General features: G+C 51.8%; 1 protein-coding gene across 1 annotated transcript in view; it reads left to right on the plus strand.

Annotated features, from left to right (window-relative positions):
* The first annotated feature begins 3,388 nt into the window (after positions 1-3,388).
* Positions 3,389-14,623, plus strand: part of LMF1 (lipase maturation factor 1) — a 192,355-nt gene continuing 181,120 nt past the window's right edge. Inside the window, exons 1-2 of the mRNA XM_069982140.1 lie at positions 3,389-3,584; positions 10,165-10,474. Of these exons, the coding sequence (XP_069838241.1) occupies positions 3,389-3,584; positions 10,165-10,474 (506 nt within the window). The remainder of the gene's footprint in view (positions 3,585-10,164; positions 10,475-14,623) is intronic.

Below are 14,623 nucleotides of genomic sequence, written 5' to 3' on the forward strand. Positions count from 1 at the left end.
AAGAGTGTCAAGAAAATATTCCCCACACCATGACACCACCACCACCAGCCTGAACCGTTGATACAAGGCAGGATGGATCCATGCTTTCATGTTGTTGACGCCAAATTCTGACCCTACCATCCGAATGTCGCAGCAGAAATCGAGACTCATCAGACCAGGCAACGTTTTTCCAATCTTCTTCTGTCCAATTTCGATGAGCTTGTGCAAATTGTAGCCTCAGTTTCCTGTTCTTAAGGCCCTATTCCACCAACAGATCTGATGACAGATTGTCTGCCAAAGATTTGAAGCCAAACCCAGGAACAGACTATAAACAGAAAACAGGTCATAAAGGAAAGACTGGATTTCTCCTCTTTTCGAATCCACTCCTGGGTTTGGCTTCAAATCTTTGGCAGATAATCTATCGTCAGATCTGTTGGTGGAATAGGGCCTTTAGCTGAAAGGAGTGGCACCCGGTGTGGTCTCCTGCTGCTGTAGCCCATCTGCCTCAAAGTTGGAGGTACTGTGCGTTCGGAGATGCTCTTCTGCCTACCTTGGTTGTAACGGTTGGCTATTTGAGTTACTGTTGCCTTTCTATCAGCTGAAACCAGTCTGCCCATTCTCCTCTGGCCTCTGGCATCAACAAGGCATTTCCGCCAACAGAACTGCCGCTCACTGGATGTTTTTTCTTTTTCGGACCATTCTCTGTAAACCCTAGAGATGGTTGTGTGTGAAAATCCCAGTAGATCAGCAGTTTTTGAAATACTCAGACCAGCCCTTCTGGCACCAACAACCATACCACGTTCAAAGGCCCTCAAATCACCTTTCTTCCCCATACTGATGCTCGGTTTGAACTGCAGGAGATTGTCTTGACCATGTCTACATGCCTAAATGCACTGAGTTGCCGCCATGTGATTGGCTGATTAGAAATTAAGTGGTAAAGTGCAGTTGGACAGGTGTACCTAATAAAGTGGCCGGTGAGTATATATATATATATATATATATATATATATATATATATATATATATATATGTACTAGATGGAGATGATTGCAGTGGATCTATAGCCATCTAACCTGTGGTCCCCAGCTATGGACCACCCCCCAGGCAGTGCAGAGCCACCCTGACCATCCCCAGGCAGTGCAGAGCCCCCCCCCCCCCCCCGACCCCTTCAGTCAGTACAGAGCCCCCCTGACCATCCCCGGGCAGTGCAGAGCCCCCCTGACCATCCCCTGGGCAGTGCAGAGCCCCCCTGACCATCCCCCAGGCAGTGCAGAGCCCTCCCGACCACCCCCAGGCAGTACGGAGCCCCCCCGACCACCCTCAGGCAGTGCAGAGCCCTTGACCATTCCCAGGCAGTGCAGAGCCCCTGACCATCCCCCAGGCAGTGCAGAGCCCCTGACCATCCCCCAGGCAGTGCAGAGCCCCTGACCATCCCCCAGGCAGTGCAGAGCCCCCTGACCATCCCCCAGGCAGTGCAGAGCCCCCCTGACCATCCCCCAGGCAGTGCAGAGCCCTCCCGACCACCCCCAGGCAGTGCAGAGCCCTTGACCATCCCCCAGGCAGTGCAGAGCTCCCCTGATCACCCCCAGGCAGTGCAGAGCCCCCCTGACCATCCTACAGGCAGTGCAGAGCCCCCCCCCCCCAGGCAGTGCAGAGCCCCCCCCCCCAGGCAGTGCAGAGCCCCCCCCCCCCGACCACCCCCAGGCACTGCAGAACCCCCCCCTGACCCCCCCCCGGCACTGCAGAGCCCCCCCTAGGCACTGCAGAGCCCCCCCCCCGACCACCCCCCGGCACTGCAGAGCCCCCCCCCCTAGGCACTGCAGAGCCCCCCCCCCTAGGCACTGCAGAGGCCCCCCCCTAGGCACTGCAGAGCCCCCCCTAGGCACTGCAGAGCCCCCCCCCCCCGACCACCCCCAGGCACTGCAGAGCCCCCCCCCCCTGACCACCCCCCGGCACTGCAGAGCCCCCCCCCCCCTGACCACCCCCAGGCAGTGCAGAGCCCCCCCCCTGACCACCCCCAGGCACTGCAGAGCCCCCCCCCCTGACCACCCCCAGGCACTGCAGAGCCCCCCCCCCTGACCACCCCCAGGCAGTGCAGAGCCCTTGACCATCCCCCAGGCAGTGCAGAGCTCCCCTGATCACCCCCAGGCAGTGCAGAGCCCCCCTGACCATCCTACAGGCAGTGCAGAGCCCCCCCCCCCCAGGCAGTGCAGAGCCCCCCCCCCCAGGCAGTGCAGAGCCCCCCCCCCCCGACCACCCCCAGGCACTGCAGAACCCCCCCCTGACCACCCCCAGGCACTGCAGAGCCCCCCCTAGGCACTGCAGAGCCCCCCCCCGACCACCCCCAGGCACTGCAGAGCCCCCCCCCCTAGGCACTGCAGAGCCCCCCCCCCTAGGCACTGCAGAGGCCCCCCCCTAGGCACTGCAGAGCCCCCCCTAGGCACTGCAGAGCCCCCCCCCCCCCGACCACCCCCAGGCACTGCAGAGCCCCCCCCCCTGACCACCCCCAGGCACTGCAGAGCCCCCCCTGACCACCCCCAGGCACTGCAGAGCCCCCCCCCCCAGAGTCCCCCCCCCCCCCAGACCACCCCCAGGCACTGCAGAGCCCCCCCCCCTGACCACCCCCAGGCACTGTAGACCCCCTCCCCTGACCACCCCCAGGCACTGCAGAGCCCCCCCCCTGACCACCCCCAGGCACTGCAGAGCCCCCCCCCCTGACCACCCCCAGGCACTACAGAGCCCCCCCCCCTGACCACCCCCAGGCACTGCAGAGCACCCCCCCCCTGACCACCCCCAGGCACTGCAGAGCCCCCCCCCCCTGACCACCCCCAGGCAGTGCAGAGCCCCCCCCCTGACCACCCCCAGGCACTGCAGAGCCCCCCCCCCTGACCACCCCCAGGCACTGCAGAGCCCCCCCCCCTGACCACCCCCAGGCACTGCAGAGCCCCCCCCCCCCCCCGACCACCCCCAGGCACTGCAGAGCCCCCCCCCCCCCCCCCCCGACCACCCCCAGGCACTGCAGAGCCCCCCCCCCCCCCCCCCGACCACCCCCAGGCACTGCAGAGCCCCCCCCCCCCCCCCCCCCCCGACCACCCCCAGGCACTGCAGAGCCCCCCCCCCCCCCCCCGACCACCCCCAGGCACTGCAGAGCCCCCCCCCCCCCCCGACCACCCCCAGGCACTGCAGAGCCCCCCCCCCCCCCCCGACCACCCCCAGGCACTGCAGAGCCCCCCCCCCCCCCTGACCACCCCCAGGCACTGCAGAGCCCCCCCCCCCCTGACCACCCCCAGGCACTGCAGAGCCCCCCTGATCATCCCCAGGCAGTGCCGGTCCATACACACAGAGATGCCGCTCCCCGCCGCGCTGTTGTCCAGGAGAGGAGTGACGCATGCGCAGTGTGAGCTTCAAGATGGCGGCGCCCAGCGGCAGCATGACAGCTGGGAACGGGGAATCCGGGCTGAGGAGAAGGAAAGGGAAAGAAAGGGCGGCTGAGGAGGAGAAGGTCCCGGAGGGGAAGCAGAATAGCCGGCACCGGGTGTCCCTCCTGCCCGGCACATACTGGCTTACTAGAATAGTGCTGCTGAGGGCTACAGCTGCTATATACTGTGAGTGAGGGTATATACCCCTCTGTATACACCTATATACTGTGAGTGAGGGTATATACCCCTCTGTATACACCTATGTACTGTGAGTGAGGGTATATACTCCTCTGTATACACCTATATACTGTGAGTGAGGGTATATAATCCGCTGTATACACCTATATACTGTGAGTGAGGGTATATACTCCTCTGTATACACCTATATACTGTGAATGAGGGTATGTACTCCGCTGTATACACCTATATACTGTGAGTGAGGGTATATACTCCGCCGTATACACCTATATACTGTGAGTGAGGGTATATACTCCGCTGTATACACCTATATACTGTGAGTGACGGTACATACTTATCTGTATACACCTATATACTGTGAGTGAGGGTATATAATCCGCTGTATACACCTATATACTGTGAGTGAGGGTATATACTCCGCTGTATACACCTATATACTGTGAGTGAGGGTACATACTCATCTGTATACACCTATATACTGTGAGTGAGGATATATACTCCTCTGTATACACCTATATACTGTGAGTGAGGATATATACTCCACTGTATACACCTATATACTATGAATGAGAGTATATATTCCGCTGTATGCACCTATATACTGTAAGTGAGGGTATATACTCTGCTGTATATACCTATAGGCCATGATCACACTTTGTAAAACACCGGCCGTTATGTGACCGGGTCACGGAATGGCCGGTGTCAGAAAAAATCACAAAAGAGCATCCAAATACATTGGCAATAAATCATCTGGATGGTACTGCAATACCGGCCGATGTATTTGGATGCGGACGCACGCTCCATTGTGTGAACTGTCAGTTTCTTGCGGCGCGTAAGGGATCCCAGCGGAGCGTACACTATGGAGATTTGTCAAACTGTGTCTGACTGTCCGTGTAAATGGGAGCAAGTGACAACCACAACCCCCCATAACTATGACAACTACAGTCTTAGCTATAATGGTGCCAGCCATTCCCCCCAAAATAACAGCCAGTGACCTCATAATAACCCGAGGACCTGCATCATGTATGACACAAAGAGGAATCTGTTCTGTGCTTTTTGATGTCTTCTGTCAGACTCTGCCCCCCTTGAGGCCGGCATTAGTCAGCACTGTAAATCAGTTTCGCCCAGAGGGCTCCTTTAATCCTGGCCGTCGCCCCATAGACCGGCCTAACCCTGGCCGTCGCCCCATAGACCGGCCTAACCCTGGCCGTCGCCCCATAGACCGGCCTAACCCTGGCCGTCGCCCCATAGACCGGCCTAACCCTGGCCGTCGCCCCATAGACCGGCCTAACCCTGGCCGTCGCCCCATAGACCGGCCTAACCCTGGCCGTCGCCCCATAGACCGGCCTAACCCTGGCCGTCGCCCCATAGACCGGCCTAACCCTGGCCGTCGCCCCATAGACCGGCCTAACCCTGGCCGTCGCCCCATAGACCGGCCTAGGGTTGTGCAAGTTGCACATTTATCTTAATGAAAACCATTTTGGCAGCAGCGATCTCATGAGTCAGATGGCGGCCCTGGTGAGTGGATGAGCACCGCATCTCTTGGCTGAGACGGTGATTGCAGTGGAACATTCCTGATAACCTCGGCCAGATCCGCGCTCTAATGTTTACTTGGCAGATGCCCCCCTCACCCCCCGCCAAACATCATGGACGCTGTCTTCAATTAAGAGCCTTAAACTGGGCAACGCATCGTAAGCAAACCGACCGCCCATGATGCATTCCTGGCCTGATGTCCCCCCTTGGGAATTTTTTGCATTGAACGGGGGTCGTGTATCAACAGCATGGTTCACTATGAAGATGGTGAATTACATTGTGCATTCACCAGTACATGAGATATATCCGACCTTAGGGGGTTTCTACTATTGAGCAGAAGGGATAAGAGTCGCTGGCGTTTTACCTGTGGATGTTGTCCTCACCACATAGGCCGGCTGAAGCTGGTATACAATCTGACCAAAAATGTCACCAAAAACTACATATTAGGTTTATTAGTTAACACGCCATGTCTTTTCCGGTTCAGTCTCGGGCCACAGCTTTGTTGATATGTGTTGAAATATAAGCAGGAGGACAAGTCAGCTACTTCCTCCTGCATTGATCTCTTCTTTATCCTATACTTTTTCTCAGTTGTCCTGTTTGTCTGACATAGTAAACATTTGATCACTTGATAACAAATAGTGTTGCACACCCTTAGATATAGGTTATCATACATCTAAATCCTCTGCATGTTCCACATAGCTTTTCCTATTTCCCGCTGATACTATGTGCCACCACAAGCAACTGAAGTAGCATCTGGAAGTGAAGGAAGGACAGGAATGTAGAGAGATAAGAGGTGAGTGCCTGAATGCCTGGGGCTGGACTGTGGAAGAGGTTAGTATCTGAATGTTGGGGCAGCAATCAGGGAGAGGTGAGTATCTGAATGTCTGGGACAGGAATGAGGAGAGGTAAGTATCTGAATGTCTAGTGCCAGAATTTGGAGAGGTGAGGGTCTTGTAGGAGAGCTGACCAAATTAGTTTTTTTTGCGTGAGTGTCTGAATGTCTGGGTCAGGAATTGGGAGAGGTGAGTATCTGAATAGGGCAGGAATGGGGAGAGGTAAGTATCTGAATGTCTGAGGCAGGAATAGGGAGAGGTAAGTTTCTGAATGTCCAGGGCAGAAATGGGCAAGAGGTGAGTGTCTGAATGTCTGAGGCAGGAATAGGGAGAGGTAAGGCTCTGAATGTCTGAGGCAGAAATGGGCAAGAGGTGAGTGTCTGAATGTCTAGGGCAGGAATGGGCAAGAGGTGAGTGTCTGAATGTCTGGGGCAGGAATGGGCAAGAGGTGAGTGTCTGAATGTCTGGGGCAGGAATGGGCAAGAGGTGAGTGTTGAAAAGCTGCTTGTTGGGGGGCCTCTGGGAGTGATCATTCTGGGTGACCAGGGGACACAGTACAGACAGAGTGCTAGACAGCTACTTCCTGTCAGTTAGTCTGAAGCACAGACGGCTGAGATTCATAATTTTTGCCCCCCCCCCCCTTTTTTTTTTTGTTCTTTATTAATATAGAATGCCTGGAGAAAGTTATAATGCCGTGTCTTTGATGTCCCCCCTTATTACCACAGGTTCACTATTAATACAATATTGGCATTGCTGTAATTCTGGAAAATCTTTACCTGAAGGGAAACCATGAAGAATATGGATCCTGTAGTAATGTAACTTTTTGAAGTTACAAGTAAAAAAAAAAAAAGAAAAAAAAAAAGAACTCTATGGCAGGCGTCTGCGGCGCGTTCATTATATCCCTATAATAGGGTAGACATCAGACTGGAGGATTCTGTGTTCTCATCAGTCCCGGTGATCCCACTCTTTTCCTAACATCACCCCCCCCCTTCCCCCGGCTCTCTAATAGGCTGTGGTTTTACGCTGCTCTTCAGAATTTTATTGAAATAACCGTGGAAAATTGTATTTGGGTGAACACTCATGTTCATAATTAAGAATGGGGTTAAAAATAAAAAATTGACCCTGCTGCAGAGCAGAATGTAAATCCTGTGGGAGGCCTCTGTCTTGGGTCTGTGATTAGCACTCTCCTGTGTGGGTGGCATTGCGCAAAAAATGGAGCAATGTTATAAATAATCTTGGTTAAAAATCTTTTATCGTTATGTGTTTAATGCTAGTATGCAGATCTATGTGTCTCCATGGTTACAGACTACAAACAAACCCTGTGTAGTCTGATCCTGTAGTCATGTGTTACTTACTGACAGTAGAAGAGCAAGGAACACATGACTGCCAGATCAGACTACACAGGGTATGTTTGTAGTCTGTTACCATGGAGACACATAGATCTGCATAAAAGCTGTGGACACAAAATTATTAGCTAGTTTCCACAATTTTTCTTTAGATTTTAGATGCATGTGAGCAATACAGGAATGGATGCCAGGGTGGAAATACCCTTCAAAGGGCACCAGATGATGATCGGTTGTTTGGGGAAGTGGCTGACCAGTCCGTGTCTCTGCAAGGGAAATGCAGCATTACAAAGCACCAGATCAACTCGGCTACCCTCAGCTCTCTCTGGTTGATATGGGGTCTTATATGGTGTTCATGGTTACAGACAATGGAAAAAAGACTGTTTTACTGGAGACCTTGTGTCCTGGCATCATGTGGGTGGTACTGTGACACCGACCACCTACCTAACCATTGTACACACCAAGCCCCCCCCCCCCCAATCATGGCAGCGGCCTCTATGAGCAGAATAATACCCAGGCTGCTTCTGATACCACAGGGGACATCACAGGGATATGTGGTCCTCACACCTTACAGGATGCTGATACCACAGGAGACATCACAGGGATATGGGGTCCTCACACCTTACAGGATGCTGATACCACAGGAGACATCACAGGGATATGGGGTCCTCACACCTTACAGGATGCTGATACCACAGGAGACATAACAGGGATATGGGGTCCGCACCTCACACCTTACAGGATGCTGATACTACAGGAGACATCACAGGGATATGGGGTCCTCACACCTTACATGATGCTGATACCACAGGAGACATCACAGGGATGTGGGGTCCACACCTCACACCTTACAGGATGCTGATATCACAGGGATATGGGGTCCGCACCTCACACCTTACAGGATGATGATACTACAGGAGACATCACAGGGATATGGGGTCCCCACACCTTACAGGATGCTGATACCACAGGAGACATCACAGGGATATGGGGTCCGGATATGGATGGGCCACGACACAATACTAGGTGGGTGGCTTTAATGTTATGGCCTGATAGATATATGTGCTTAAATTGTGGATTGTGAACGTCAGTACATCGTATATACTTGCAATTATTCAGATCATCCACACTAGGCAGAAATGTCCTGTGTTCTGCATTTAGTCCAGGAAACGCTTGCCCTCTGATCACCAGGGATGTGTAGGGATTTCCCGGGTGACACAGAGTTCCTGTCACTACACCCGGGTCATGAATACTTCGTTTTGTTGCTCGCTGTATTTTTCTGCTGATGTCGCGTGCAGAAATCACAGCTGAAAGGATAGAAGCCAGAGAAGAAAAAGTTGCAGAAGGGCGCAGGCATTGCCTGAATGTATCTTGCAGGAAATGTTCCAGTCTCTGGCACACTATAGGGTCAGGATGAAGCACTGGAATAATTGTCCATCCCCCCTCCACCTTACAACTCTATACGCACCAGTAATGGGGATCTATATTCCAAGAGCACCCACAATAAAGCTCAGGGGATCATGTCTTGCTCAGTTGGTGGTGGTTTTTAAATAGTCTCTGGGTCCAAACAGCTGACCAGCACAGTAATGCCATTGTATACTCACTAGGCACTTTATGGCACAGTTTGGTAATACTATGGGACTATGTCGGTATTCTGTGGTCCTTATGTTGCAGTATTATTGTTTTGGACACTACTTCCTTCTTGTTCCTCAGCCTTGACTGTGTTTTTCATTGGCCCGGGATCCCCTATTCCGGTAGGTCGTTGAGGACCATCCAGCACCATGTTCTCCATGTTCCTCGGCCTTGGCTGTGTTTTTCATTGGCCCGGGATCCCCCATTCTGGTAGGTCAGTGAGGACCATCCAGCACCACGTTCTTCATGTTCTGCAGCCTTGGCTGTGTTTTTCATTGGCCCGTGTATCCTATTCTGGTAGGTTGGTGAGGACCATCCAGCACCATGTTCTTCATGTTCCTCAGCCTTGGCTGTGTGTTTCATTGGCCCTGGATCCCCCACTTCGGTAGGTCGTTGAGGACCATCCAACACCATGTTCTTCATGTTCCTTAGCCTTGGCTGTGTTGGTTATTGGCCCCGGTTCCCCCACCCCGTTAGGTCAGTGAGGACGATCGAGCAGACGTTGTCTTCTGGTAGTCAGTAGGGTTAATGCACTGGCTGCTGACACATGATGCTGTTGTGCAATCTGCTGTCATTTCTATGAATTCCCCTCAGTTTTCAGGATGGATCTGGAGGAAACAGACTTACTGTACTCAAGTGTTAATATTAGTCTCTTCAAGAACTGTCATACTCTTACATGGGGGCAGTCTTGGGCTTATGTACAGTCATTAATCCCTCAGACAGTCCGCGCAGGGAAAGCACTTCCGCCCGACCATGGTGGGCTGCATTTACGGGGCAGATAATGTTCGCCTACTGCAATGAAAGTGACTTTATTAGGAGGGGGAGGGGATGGCACTTCTTATTTGCGTCTCGTTTGTCCATAGCTCCCCAACTTGCGGCTCTCCGACTCCTGCAAGATTACAACACCCAACTCCATGCAGCTGTCAGGGCATTATGGGAGTTGTAGATCTGCAGCACCTGGTGAGCCGCAGGTTGAGGGCACATTGCATTGAATAGACATGGCCATCAATGACAGCACATAGTCCCACAGGGCACAATGTGTGATCTGTACATTGGCCCATAGACTAGAATGGGTCCAATGCCATCTACAAAGTGGACAGTATATGAACCGTATTTTATGGCCATGTACAATGGGGGCGCCATACTGTCAGACAATACTAGGCTGTATGATGTGGAGCACTGTACGACCCCCGTCCATTAATTCCTGTCTCTTCCTCTCTCTTGCAGTTGTGGCGTTTCTCGTGGCGTATCACCAAAACAAGCAGCTGATCGGGGAGCGGGGATTGCTGCCATGCCGGCTGCATCTAGACAACATCAAGCGATATTTTGGAGGTAAAATTGGCATGGATGCCATCAGCCACGCGCCCACCGTTCTCTGGGGGCTAGACTGGTCAGCCATGGATGCCCACCTGGACAACATTGCTCTGCTGGGCCTCGTGGTTTCAGCTTTTATTGTGATTACTGGATGCGCCAACATGATCATGATGGGTACTCTGTGGATTCTCTACCACTCCATAGTGAGCGTGGGACAGCTGTGGTGAGTGTGCGCCAGTGGTGTCTACCTATGTGAGCAATGTTATTAATCCACTAGCAGAATAGTGAGTGCCGCTCTGGGAGTATAATACAGGGTGTAATTCAGGATTAGTAATGTAATGTATGTGTACAGTGACCCCACCAGCAGAATAGTGAGTGCAGCTCTGGAGTATAATACAGGATCAGTAATGTAATGTATATACACAGTGACCCCACCAGCAGAATAGTGAGTGCAGCTCTGGAGAATAATACAGGATGTAATTCAGGATTAGTAATGTAATGTATGTACACAGTGACCCCACCAGAAGAATAGTGTGTGCAGCTCTGGAGTATAATACAGGATGTAACTCAGGATCAGTACAGGATAAGTAATGTAATGTATGTACACAGTGACCCCAACAGAAGAATAGTGAGTGCAGCTCTGGAGTATAATACAGGATGTAACTCAGGATCAGTACAGGATAAGTAATGTAATGTATGTACACAGTGACCCCACCAGCAGAATAGTGAGTGCAGCTCTGGAGTATAATACAGGATGTAACTCAGGATCAGTACAGGATAAGTAATGTAATGTATATACACAGTGACCCCACCAGCAGAATAGTGAGTGCAGCACTGGAGTATAATACAGGATGTAACTCAGGATCAGTACAGGATCAGTAATGTAATGTATGTACACAGTGACCCCACCAGCAGAATAGTGAGTGCAGCTCTGGAGTATAATACAGGATGTAACTCAGGATCAGTACAGGATAAGTAATGTAATGTATATACACAGTGACCCCACCAGCAGAATAGTGAGTGCAGCTCTGGAGAATAATACAGGATATAAGAAGGATAATATTGCAGTATATTGTGACTCAGTTTCTATATCGCTTATTTCTCTATGTATAAACTGTGAAGTGGTGTTGTACGGTAGACATCCACTTTCAGACTTCTCCCGCTATCTGGCTGCACCTGGAGTATTACATGTACACACATCCCATGAGCTCTAGATCCCCAGACAGTACAGCGCTCCGGCCTATTGTGACAAGTCATACATCAAACGGGAAATTAGATTATTCTTTTTTTCTTCTTCTACTGTGGAGAAGGAAACCAGTTGCAGTCTTCTCATTGCTGGAGATCGGTGGTGCGTGCTTGCGCCTTTCATTACACACCGGCCACGGGTCAGTGAGGAGGAGGACACATTATTATTGTGCATACACTGTAACGTACAGCCCCATGATGGGCAGTTTTATCAGGCCGTGCTCCTATGTTGTGTAGAGCCGCCACCGCTCTCCTACCCGCTGACTGATCCATCACTGCGCCCACCTGCTCGCCGTCTGCTCCCAGCTCACCTGAATGCTTGCACCATTGCATGTACCTGGGCACACTTGGCTGCTCACAGGTGAGATGTCTTTGAGCTCATTCCCATTCTCTTTGAACATATATTACTGTGGAAATCGAAAGCCGTATTGTCATAGAGAATGTGCAGTAACCCGTAGCCGCCTGTCAGGGATCGGTCGTGATTCACGGGGAGCCGGAGAATCCAAGCTGATTGGTGGTTTGTATTGTAGTTGTAAAGTTTTGTTATAATATGTATGGGCTGTATAGAGTGATTAGAGAATGACTGAATATATATCAGTATCTAATAATCCAGGAGACATTAGGATACTTTAAATGGTTTGTTCATCAGCTTTTTTTTCTTTCAAATCAACTGGTGTTAGAAAGTGCCAGAGATTTGTAATTTACTTCTATTAAAAAATCTCCAGTCTTCCAGTACTTATCAGCTGCTGTATGTCCTGCAGGAAGTGGTGTATTCTCTCTAGTCTGACACAGTGCTCTCTGCTGCCACCTGTCTATGTCAGGAACTGTCCAGAGCAGGAGAGGCTTTCTATGGGGATTTGCTACTGCTCTGGACAGTTCCAGACATGGACAGAGGTGTCAGCAGAGAGCACTGTGTCAATAATACATCACTTCCTGCAAAACATACAGCAGCTGATAAGTACTTGGAGAGTGGAGATTTTTTAAATAGAAGTAAATTACAATTCTATATAACTCTCTGACACCAGTTGAAAGAAAAAAATTGCCAGAGTACCCCTTTAAGTACTGGAAGACTGGAGAATTTTTTTTTATAGAAGTTACAAATCTCTAGCACTTTCTGGTACCAATTGATTTGAAAGAAAATATTTTTTGGTGAACAACGATCGCCCGCAGCTTCGCAGCCCCCGGCCGCATGATCGCCCGCAGCCCCCAGCCCCACGATCGCCCGCTGGGGGCGATCGTGCGTCCGGGGGCTGCGATGCTGGGGGCGATCGTGAGGTCGGGGGCTGCAGGGCTGGGGGCGATCGTGCGGCCGGGGGCTGCGGGCAATGGTGCGGTCGGGGGCTGCGGGGCTGGGGGCGATCGTGCGGCCGGGGGCTGCGGGCGATGTACATTACCTGATCCCGGCTCCTGCTTGCTTCAGCGGCTCCCGGCACGTTCCGCCCGGCCAATCAGTGCGCTGCCCCGCCGCAGCGCACTGATTGGCCGGGCGGGCCGTGAAGACACCGGGAGCCCCGAAGCAAGCAGGAACGGGGACCTGGTAATGTATAATGTCCGGCGGCCGGGGGGTTAATGGGGCGGGCTGCAGACAAAATCGCAGCAGGGATGTACATCCCTGCTGCGAGTTTCTCTGCTATTGAAAGTATAGGGCCAGGATCTGCAGCGAGTCTCGCTGCAAAAACGCTGCAAGGAGACTCGCTGCAGATCCGGCAAGTGGGTTTGTAACCTTAAACCAGAAAGCCATGACTAGTTACGGCCCAGGCTCTGTCCCGGGTTCATGGAACTCTGCCTGCCCTCTGCGCTGGATTAAAAGAACGTTTTCCTAGATGTGTTGATACCGAACACAGCACACAAACTATAGTAAGGGAGCGCTTTTGCAGCGATGTTTGGAGCCGCTAACAGTGTTCTATGCAAGGCGGGGAGGAGGTGCGACAAGGCAGGGAAGCAGGTGTAGATTTGGTACACCGGGTGCATGGTCAGGCACACGGCCGGCTGGATTCACCAAACGGTGCGCTTCGCTTAGTTAATTCAGCTGGGAAAAAGGGGTCTGGGTGAGTACGCCAGTCTTGATAAGTCCCCCCTCTAGTGTTTACACAGGGAGATTTGCAGCCCATAATAGTAAATGTTAAAGCCCGACCGAAAGATTCAATCAGCCAAGGATCAGCCATTTTCCCGTTTTTTGGCTGATCACTGTTACTTTTACTGACAATCGGCTGAAGGGACGTTTCTAGCACCACTCCTGACTGAAAAACAGCCAGTGTAAAAGGCCTTTTAGATTACATAGGTTACTCCAGGTAGTTTTCCCTATTAGGTGGGTGCCCTATTATGTAGCTCCCTAGTGAGCATGCAACTCCAAGAGTTTCCCTCAGTGTGTAGTTTTTTGTATGCAGATTAAACTTAATAGCACCTTCACCTTCTCTTGGCGCCCCCACAGTCACTGCCATCTCCCACTTCTAGGCCAGAAAGCAGCTGTTGTCCTGTCCTGTCCAATCCTAATCCCTCTTGGTAGGGTAGCGTCCGAACGATCTAACGATTTTTTTTAACAATAATCGTCCCGTGTAATAGGGCCCTTGGTCTTTTGCTCCAAGGTCTGGTGAGACCGTTAGAAGCCCTGCCCGCCCCCATAGCGCCGATCCACCCCCGGCCAGCTCGCCAGCTAATCGTTTAGTGTAATATTAGACATCGATTAAACGGCTAACAAGAAATTAATAGTCGTTTGATAGAATTTGGACCCATTTTTATCGTGACAAATCGTTCGCAAGGAATAAGACATTGTTCAGTCGTTCGCAGTAGCGATGAATGCACTAGCGACGACAAGGCGATTGCAAGAACGATCATAAGTAACAATCATCGTTCTGTGTAACTGGGCGAATGATTTCAGGTCGTTCGCCATAGCGATCGTTTAAGATCGTTAATTGTCGAAAAATTGCTTAGTGTAATAGTACCCTAACTGCACCAGAACTGTGCTGAGGAGGAAGATAAGAGCTATCCCTTCCTCTTCTGCTTCTTCTGTGCAATAGGGACATATCAGCAGGTTTGATCCATCTAACCTGCTAATAGTTCCCCTTTAAATCCAATAATTACAGCAAAAAATGACTGTATGCAACAGTAAATCAGGCCATGGGGACTG

This window comes from Dendropsophus ebraccatus, chromosome 9 (assembly GCF_027789765.1).
Source record: "Dendropsophus ebraccatus isolate aDenEbr1 chromosome 9, aDenEbr1.pat, whole genome shotgun sequence".
Taxonomy (NCBI): Eukaryota; Metazoa; Chordata; class Amphibia; order Anura; family Hylidae; genus Dendropsophus; species Dendropsophus ebraccatus.